The 10,257-nt window shown below is 40.3% G+C and overlaps 1 protein-coding gene across 1 annotated transcript; it reads left to right on the top strand.

The window, feature by feature from the left end:
• The first annotated feature begins 355 nt into the window (after positions 1-355).
• On the top strand, positions 356-7,041 carry pctp (phosphatidylcholine transfer protein). The gene is made up of 6 exons (XM_071528624.1): positions 356-547; positions 1,900-2,017; positions 4,004-4,083; positions 4,393-4,564; positions 4,690-4,757; positions 5,946-7,041. The coding sequence occupies exons 1-6, from the start codon at positions 419-421 to the stop codon at positions 6,018-6,020; spliced, it is 642 nt and encodes a 213-aa protein (XP_071384725.1). The 5' UTR covers positions 356-418; the 3' UTR covers positions 6,021-7,041.
• Positions 7,042-10,257: the final 3,216 nt, after the last annotated feature.

The following is a 10,257-nucleotide window of genomic DNA, read 5'->3' on the forward strand; positions in this document are numbered from 1 at the left end:
TTTCTTTTAGAGCCAATTTTTTATTTGATTTGATTTAATTTAATCATTTGTATTTCTCATCCCTACTGACCATCATTTGATTGTACTTTTGATTCCAGCTCTTGTATGACGCTATGAGACTCAACATAACAACAACAACAACAACAACAACAACAACAACAATAATAATAATAGCAACAACAACAACAAAATATAACAAAACAACAACAATAATAATCATCATCATCATAATAATAATCATAACCATGATAGCAACAGCAAAAACAACAAAAACAAAAACAAAAACAACAACAACAACATCAATACGGGTTTTATTTTGAAAGGGCTGACCGGAAGACTTCTCTGTAGCTCTCACTGGTTGTGACAGTGGTATAGCACAGTGGTATGACACTGGTGTGACACTGGTGTTAGTGGAAACATGTCGCTGCAGTTCACAGACGAGGACTTCCAGGATGCGTGGAGGGAGCTGGACGAGCCCCGGCTGGAGGGCGGATGGGAGCTCTTCACTGAGACTATGGGAGTTAAAATCTACCGCCTCTACGACAAGGTACATGGAAGGAGCTCGACTGCTAACGTTTGAATGAATGAATGAGTTTTGATCGGTGTGGGTTTTCCCTGCAGAGGCAGTAGCATCCGTATTAGAGCGACGTCCACCCTCCCTTTCCTCAATCGTTGTGACAGTGCTATTTCAGTACAATTCATTGATTTGCTGCATTCATGTGTAAACATTATGACGGCCTAGTGGTCAATATTGGAATATGCGGAAGCTTAGAGTATGACTGGGAAGTGCGGGGGCTTCCGCTTTATGCCTCAGAATTGGCTATAGCCTATCTGGACAGAACGCCAAACTCCATTTAGAAATGTATTAGGTAATGTTGCCTCGCTTTTCGGCAGGGGTAAACTCCTTGCAGAACATAATTTAAGATCTTTTTTTGAATCCATAGTGTCCGCTCTTCAATTCGGCATACATTCAATACAACAAACAGTCCTAGTTTTAATACATTCTCAACTTTTATAATTGGTTCGCATGTTATTCCCTTAACCTTCTTCCAGCAAAATACACCGCGGAGTGCGGCAGCGAGCAACGCGAACAAATTAAAAAACCTGAGATTTTATTGAAATCAAGCGCTGCTGGGTGAATCACTTATATGCCGAAATTTCCGGTGGCTCCGGTTGATTGGTGGAACGTCTCAACTGATGTTCAATCAGGTATGAGTGTTTACAGATGAACGAAGATACATCAAACTGCAATATTTCTGAATAGAGTTCGGCGTAAATTTCTCATGTCACAGACCAACCCAACCCAACCCATGTTACACACACCCACGCGCCATAATGGGAAGATTGTTGTTCTGTACACTGTATTACAGGGAGGTAATGAACCTGGTGAGAGTGAAGCCTGTGATTAGAATAGTCATTCATACATTCTCCATTTGGGATGATTTCTAATGAAATAAATGATAGTGAAAATAAACTATTCCTAATTTTGCTGGGGACCCCCTGGAACCACTTCGAGGACCCTTGGGGGTCCGTTGACCCCACTTTGATGAAGACTTGGGCTATACAATTGTCCTAGATTATACATTATACAGTGTAAAGTGTAATGCATTTTAACTGATAGATTTCTGCCTGATCTGCCTGTTTTTCACAGATTAAGTGAATAGGAACTTTATAGTATAGGCCTGTTTTTAAGCCTATTGCATGACATTTGATTTCACAAAAGAGGGTGAGAAGCATCCTCAGTTTTGAATCAGATCCAACACACTTCCTAGCACTGAGTGAAAAAGGGTGGAGCGCACACTGGCTATAATCTGAGTTGTGTGGTTTGGGATTAGTTACATACTGTGGGTGTGGCATAGCCTGCATTTGGAAGAGAGAACTTTCATCTGCTGTTTTCAGGAAACTGGACTTTATGAGTACAAAGTCATTGGTGTGCTCACCACCTGCACTCCAGAGCTGTGTGCAGATGTCTACATGGACTTGGCCTATCGGAAACAATGGGATGGATATGTCAAAGGTAAAAAAAAAACAATAAAGCAAGGATCACACTTTCATTGGTCTTGCCAACCAGATCAACTTTCCCTCATTCCCTCTTCCTCAGAATTACCCTTCATATTCACATCCGTGTCAATAGTACTACTTACATGTAGTGAGTTGCTGACCTGTACCATTGATTATTAGTATACTTATTTGTAGCTAATCAGATGTTGCCAATCAGTTTGCCATAGTAGCAGCTTCTTCATATGGCCTCTTAAGCCTGCGTGTCTTGAACTAATGCACTTCAAAGAGAAATGCACCCATTCTGTGTCATAGTTTGGAATAACCTTTTTAATTTTTGTTTTATCCTTGTCTTCATGCACCTCTACAGTAACCAACAGGTAACGTGTTTGACTAGTTAGGCGTAGTCTGTAGTCACATAAATGTCTAAAAATATAGAATCCACATGTGTTATAGTTCAGATCACAGGAGTAACGTGTTTTTTTTAAAGTAGAGTTTTCTTGTGACAGAGTGGTAGTCTGGTTGTCTGTGGAGTCCCTCAGGGAGTATGTAGAGAACAATGGCGTAGGTTTCATTTCAACTTTGGGACACACACACACACACACAGTGGATCAAACTCGGAGCAGCAAACCACACTGACATACTACAGGCGTAGCAGCAGCCTAAATGCAACTGTGTTTTACATGAGAAAAGTCTGCAGGGATGATTGGGAGAGTGAGGGGAATTATTGTTCAGTGTGAAATACAGGAAGACATTAGACAAGTGAACCTCTGATCTGAAGGGAAAATGATCAGAATATGAAACATGGCAGTCTAATTTGCTGTCAAACTGCCTTTAAAGTAATTAAAAGGAGCTTTAAAGAAAGAGGAAGGCTTCATTTTTTTAAAGATAAGGAAGGTTTGTTTGCCCTTGCGACCGAAGCCAACCACAAAATGTGCTTTGGTAAAACGCAGAGTGAATAACAATACAGTTATATGCATTTGAAACAAGAAATAATTGACGGGGACAATTCATCCTAATCCTAATATTGAGGTGGAGATGTTCTCCCCCCTGTCTCCCCTCAAATCTCTGCCTAAAGTAGACAATAATACATTTGATTGAGGCTCTCTAATCTGAGCAGCATGGAGATGAGTGACTCAAAAAGAAACTCAACCCCACACATCTGAATCTCTTTGACTTGTGTGTGTGTGTGTGTGAGAGAGAGAAAGAGAGAGGGGAGGATTCTGTTTTATTAGAAGCACATCCTTGGCTCCAGCTCGTGACGACTGAGATCATTTGAAGGCCCCCACACGGCTTCTCCCTCCACTTGTGTACAGTCCATCAGAAACATTTGACAGAGATCATCTGAAACTTGTTAAAGTGTTGCACAGGGGCGTCCTAGGAGCCCACAGTTGTTTTCCAGACGTGTTTTTTATCGCACAGAGGACCACCGGGACTGAGGAGTCAACCTCACTTTCCTCTCCTCAGAGGGCCTTTATTTATTGTGACGTCAAAGCCTGTCTTGGATTCTCTTTATTTTTGCCTGGTCCAGACTCTGCATGTGATATTTTTATTTCTAATTGTATTATTCTTGCTTAAATCAATTAGTTATGGGCAGTACATCCAGATTGTGTCAATGCCTAGGTCTTTTTTATTAGAAAAATATGGATTCTCAGTGTTTGCTCAGTGTTTTAGCATCTCCCATCAAAAAAAAAAAAAAGTGACAACAGCATTTTACATACTTTATACCAGTGGTTCTCCACTTTGTGCCATCAAGGCCCAAGACTGTGCTTTAATTCCAGCCAAACACTACAGCACCTAACATATTTTCAGAAGAGGAGAGAGGAGGAAATAATCAGTGAAATGAGCTGCTATGTTTGGTTGGAATGAAAACCTGCAGACTCGGGCCTCGATGGCACTTGGATGAGAACTATTTTATAGTGTATAATATAAAGTATCCATAGCACTACATAGTTAATGTTTAGCTGTTTTTTTATTCAACTTTGTCCATTTTTTTTTTGTACAGAACTGTATGAGAAGGACTTCGACGGAAATACAGCAATCTACTGGGAAGTGAAATACCCGTTTCCTCTGTCGAACAGAGATGTATCCTTCTGGTCCATATATCCACTACCTATACCAGACGATAAACTAAATGTATTCTCATTAGGCACATAGAAGATTATTCTGGAGATACAAATGTGGACACAAACCCATTATTTTACACATTTTTCCCTTTTTAACAACAGCAAACACTGGTCTGTAAAGTGAGACCGACCATGGTTTATAGAGTTGAAAGGAGGCGAGAATTGCTCTTGAGGGCGAAACAATATTGGAGCGCATATTTTCCCCAAGAGGTAACTGATCCTTTTCACAGAGGGTGGGACCTATCTTCCCTAACAGCCCAAACCTCAGTATGTGTACCTGAGGGAGCGGAGGGACCTCAGTGTGGAGGACAGGAAGATCTGGGTGGTCCTGGCCAAAAGCTCCCCGAAGACCCCGTGTGCAGAGAAGAGCGGCGTGCTGAGGGTGAAGGACTACAAGCAGAGCATCGCCATGGAGAGCGACGGCGCCGGCGGCACTAAAAGTGACGTGTTTATGCTCATTCAGATCAGAAACAACACGATGGGATCAGGAGGGTACATTAAATGGTTCCTGTGCCACTTCTTATGAATTAAATATAATAAACATGTGCTTTGTTTCATATTTCAGTTTTCATGAATTACTTCGACAACCCCGGTGGCATGATTCCTAACTGGCTGGTGAACTGGGCAGCTAAGGTGTGTGCGCCTACGTTACTCTGTAGAATGTCATATAGTCATATCTGTTACTGCGACTTGAAGTACAATTTCCATTTTACTCCATTCTCCATTTTACTTCCATTTTACAATATACACAAACACTGCAAACAATATAATATACAGCTTGAAAAATAATTTAAAGGTGCTACATGTGGCATTTTAAACATCACTGTCAAATTAATTGTGATACCTTAATTACAATCAACTAATGAGACTATGGTGGAGACGATTGGTTTGAAGTGATTTTTCTATCGGCATTTCACTCCTTCCAGCATCTTCCGTTGCTAGACACTCTGGAAACTTAAACTCCATTTGTTCTGATAGAACAGCGCCCTCTTACCGCTTAGTGATGTAAAGCAATCTCTGTGCCGTAAAGCATATTTTGAGAAAAATACGACCTGGTGGCACATAATGTAAAATACCAGTGTTGAAGCTGCCTTCTCGGCAATAGTCTAATTTGTTTAAATCAATTATACTAATGTCTCAAAATTAATCTGGTAATGATTGACTGATGTAATAATGTTGCACATAGCGTCTTTGTAAGGTTCATGTTTAGCTGCCACATACTGTTAGTCCTTGTATTGTCATGGTTCTGTAGTTCAATGGGTAGAGCATGGCACTAACTATAGGTTCAATTCCCACTGTATATTCCAATTACAGGATGGGCCTTCAAATGGAATCTGTACATTCGACCAAGCTCTTAAACAAAGGCTTACCGTGACATCTAAACATGCGTTTTTAATATTTCACAAAGCTGTAAATGATTGATGATGATAGGTTTGCATTCAGTGTAAACACTGGAGCAAAACAGATATTTTCAGTCACAGTGGCATGTGGAAGTTGTGAAGAAACTATTCCCCGCCAGCAGGTCATAATCTTCAAAAATGCGCACATGTTCATAGTTGACCTTCTCAAAGAGATCCTTGATGAGGGCTTTAAAAGAGGGTGTTAAATGGGTTCACTCACAGGCCTAAGAGTGCTATATCCACTGCCTTTTTTTTTTTTTTTTACGGCTTTCCACAGTTATTGCTAGCAGATGTGTTGCAGGGTGATGTCAACAGTTCCTCTCTTTGTCGTTGTTGTAGTTGTTGCCCCTCCTGGGTGTGTCTTCTCTGCATATCTGTCCGTGACGCTCACTGATAAAGACGTTTCTCATGTTCTCAACAGAGCGGGGTTCCAGGTTTCTTAACAGACATGCAGAAGGCCTGCAGCAATTACAAAACCTTCTGCCAGAAGAAATGAATGTGACTGATGGGACATCGCCTCATATGCACAAGGGCTACTATTGACCCTTCCTTCAATAAGTTCTAGTTTTTTATTTTTTGGGAGGCATTGGGATGTTGATATGATGATTATGATGCTAGTAGATGAAGTGGCATGGTGTGGCCTGCTACTTGTTGCTGTAGCATGCTGTTGACTGGGGCATGTGCATGACAGGCTGCTCTCATTAACAGGCTGGTATGAAACCAATATTGTTGCATTGTGCTGTATGAACAAATACTGTGTTGTCTTTTGTTTTGGGGAGATAATTTGGCGTAAATGTGTTTTTTTTTTTCGTTTGCACTGACTCCTGACAAATTGCGAGGCAGTTTGTCACTGTTTTATTATTTTAAAGAAGAAATGGGCTTTATGTGGTTAATAAAGAACAGAGATAAGTCAGAATTGCAGCTTCGTGCAATAACCTGCTAGGTTTGTTTGGCTGGAACACCCTGCAAATTCCTGGAATGACTAAAGATTCAATTATAGATTTTTTCCCCCTTAATTATGTTTTAAATATGTAATGGATTAAATATAATTTGATGTATGGTTGTACACTGAAATCTCTCCATTGTCCACTGCAGTTCACTGGAATTCATACTTTATTTGTTATAATCAAGTGCTTTCAAGGGGATCCTTGACCGTACAATCTGCTGGATGGCTGTAACTATGATGTAACTATGATTCCTTTCGAAAGGGTCAATTACTTATGCAAGGTTCATGTTATGATACAATATCCTGTTTCATTATGGACACTCCATTATGCATTTATGATCAAATTTTGAGATAGAAATTTGTAGGATTTCGGCTGTATTTTCTGACAACCAATTTCAGTACATCTGTGCTCCTGCCGTTTCAGGTGAATATGGATTTACTCTGGTCATGAAAAGTCTTTATTACTGTGTAATAGAGTTGAATAAATTTTAATTTGAGAATCAGCTCTGTAATTCACATGTATTTTCTATAAGAAAATGGTTGTATTTTGCATTTTTTCCATCACACAATAAAGGATCTCATTTTGCATTTACTAATGTACGATTCAACCTGGTCAGTTAAGCAATAATACACTATTACACTACTATTACACACATCCTGGCATTTGTGAATGTCAGTGTATCCCAGGGTCAAAGTGTTTATAAGCCCTCAGAGTTGTCTTCTTGCTAACTCCTCCCCCAAATCATTAGAAAGAAAGATGAGCACACCCAAACATGTTCCCAGCTAACACTTGGCTGCTGTGCATTCAGGTACACCTTGTCTGAAAGACAGACATACTGTATGTTGTGGGATATGTTAATTGGTTTTACTTGGCTGCTAGCTGTAGATTTGACTGACAGGAGTTTTTACTGTGAAGTAATCACAGTAAAAAAAACAAAAAACGAATCATGTTACCATTTCATGTCACAAACTATAAAACACACCCCTTGTATCATCTAGAGGAAATCAGGTGTGAAGACTAACATGACATGTGGTATATTGTTGCTCGGCTGATAGTTATAGAGTTGGAGTATTTCCTATTGTATTAGGTTGGATTTTGATTAATCTGTCTATGAAACAGACATAGGCTATCATGATATATATTTATTTATTTATATATTTATTTAATAGGCTGCAGCATTAGCAACCTGTCCGGAAGACAAGGATAAAGTTAGAGGATATTTGCTTGTGGTAGGCTGCTACCCAGAGTTTTTTGGCAGGAACTTGACTAACTCATCCGGAAGATATAAAAACAGATTAGGAAACAGCTAGACAAACTTGTTCTGTAACACTGTTAGGAAATAGCCAACTACATTTTTGCAAGCAGTGAGTATGCAACTAGTTGTGGAGCTGTCTGGCACAGGTTTTAAGTAGCTCATCTGAAAGACAAAAGGATGTTGGTTACGAGTTAGCATGAGTTAGCTTGATTAAGCAACCTGTACGACAATGCTAATGTTAGACACAAAAAAATAGGCTGCTAGCTTTGTCAATCAGGAGGTTTCCTTAGTAACTTGTCTGGGATGCAAACAAGTTTAATTGGTTACAGCTTGATTCACTTTTTGGAAGACAGATAGGTTAGCAGATATGAATTTTGTTTTTGTTGGGCTGCTGCCTTTATCTGGGGATGAGCTAGTTTTATAGTGAGTGTTAGCCTAGCTAAGGACACATCTGGGGGGAGGAGACAAGTTAGCACGTCGCCATGGCGCCAGTCAAGCGCCCTCTGGTGGTAATTGACGTGAAACCTAACTGCTGTAGGAATCGCCTCTCATGCGCACACGTGTTTTCTTTAAAGTCAGCAGATAACAGCTTAGCTAAAGTACGGAGATTTACTTGGAGAATTTCAATAGCAGAACAATGAACACAATAGTTCGTGCAAGGCCCGGGGAAATGACTGAGGTGAGTAAAGAGCTCTTGCAGTTGAAACACAGAACATGAGCTACATAAGCTAGCAACGTCCCTGCGTCTAGCTAGCTACTATCATTTGCCACCAAAACTTTCAAAGCTGCCACTAAGTTTCTAGGGAAAGGTGGAGCAATGATAATAATGGTCAATAATTCATCAAACCATCAGCTTAGACTGCTCTGTATTGTAATCATAAAAACTAGCCTAAGATGAAGTTTGGACTCACTTAGGCTAAGGTATGCCATACTAAAATGACGCCCATCATGAGTTCATCACTTTAGAAAGAGTTATGTCTTCTTTTCTATGGCATCCAGATAGAGAAATTAATTACATCTACTACAGTTAGCAGAGAGCTGAGCTGCTGAGGTCTCTCTCTGAGCAGGTGAACCTTAGTGATGCCAATACTGATATCGATATCCAGTATTTTGTGCCAATATTCGATGTCTTAAAATAAGCCCTATTCTCACTGCCTCGGAGGAGCTCTCAGTGGAAACAATGAATTGGAGGGTCATTTCCTTTGCTGCCCCCATACTCCTTTCTATTGCCACTCTACCACATAGTTCAGAGTGAGATCAGACCGGGGACCATTGTCCCCCACCCAGCCTGGCTGTGACTTCACCCCCGCCCCATCTCTGCTGACAAGTTGTGAAACTGGAGCGTGGGCCCAGATGTTTCCTGAGGGAAGAAGATGGTGGTGGCTTCCTCTGAGGTCACTTCAGTGGTGGTATAGTGATAATTTGGTGGGCTGTTTTCTATCTCAGCCCCCCCACCACCACCATCTATTCACAGTCAACCCTGAACTCTAAGGGACATGACTGGATCTTTGCACTGACTCCATTCCTTTATCAGCGAGGCATCATCTATCTGTCCATCCATCTGTCTTTTTGCCCTTTACATTTAAAAGTATTTGGGGTAGTCCACCTGTAATCATCTTTATCATGTCACCTCTCTAAAAAAGAACTATAACTAGTGTTTTATTTTGTCATTCAACCTTTATTTAACCAGGTGAGTCCTATTGAGATCAAAAATCTGTTTTTCAAGGGAGACCTGGCCAAGAAAGCAGTATCAAAACAAATGTCAAAGTGGCAAACAACATAAAACACTGTACAAAAGCAAAAATACAAGAAGAGAGAAAATACAGAAGAGAGAGCAAAGTAAAATTATCTGTTCAACCACTCAAATAGGCATCCGTCCAGTATCAAAACAGCAAGCAGTTCATGGGCCAAACCTATTAAATTGTTGACTAAAAGCAATGACAGTCACAAGATCATTCATTAACAGTTTAAACTCAGCAAGAGGGAACAGCTTGTCCAGCTTTAAATCATTTAGCAGTGCATTCCATGAAGAAGAAGTAGACTACATGAGGACACTTCCGCCTCATTCAGGTTTGACCTTAGAGACGCACAACAAAAACAAATCCTGTGACCATAAACAGCACTCTCCACTTCCTTTTTAAGAGCACAAATAATGGGGATGCAATCAAAAAGAAACCAGTTAGAGTCAAAGTCTAGAGTTTTTCCAGGCTGCATCATGCTCATGGATAACTCCCCTGTGTTTTTTTTTAAATATCCTTTTTCTCAAGGGAAGGCTTTCCCCTGATCTTTCTGTGCATCAAGGCCTTGAATTTTTAACTGCTGTATTACTCTACAAGTATGCATTTTCACCAAACCATCACTCTCTAAGGCGGATCCTTTACTTGATCCTTTTCCCCCCTCTGGTGGTCTAGGTTGTACATTGACTGTCTAGCTTATTGACTAGTAAGTGCAGTATATCTATTTTGGAATACACCAAACTCAAACTGTACAAAGTTTGGGAATTGCACAGAAAGTATGGAAAAATATAGAAA

This window comes from Centroberyx affinis, unplaced genomic scaffold (genome assembly GCF_046629955.1).
Source record: "Centroberyx affinis isolate AG114_WGS23_722 - 3 ecotype Tasmania unplaced genomic scaffold, CSIRO-AGI_Caff_v1 ptg001691l_1, whole genome shotgun sequence".
NCBI classification, from domain to species: domain Eukaryota; kingdom Metazoa; phylum Chordata; class Actinopteri; order Beryciformes; family Berycidae; genus Centroberyx; species Centroberyx affinis.

Coding starts and splice junctions, on each gene's coding strand:
- pctp (XM_071528624.1), top strand. CDS start 419: ATGTCGCTGCAGTTCACAGACGAGGACTTCCAGGATGCGTGGAGGGAG. Junction 4,565..4,689: donor CGGCGCCGGCGGCACTAAAA/GTGACGTGTTTA, acceptor TTCATATTTCAG/TTTTCATGAATTACTTCGAC. Junction 4,758..5,945: donor TGGTGAACTGGGCAGCTAAG/GTGTGTGCGCCT, acceptor TGTTCTCAACAG/AGCGGGGTTCCAGGTTTCTT.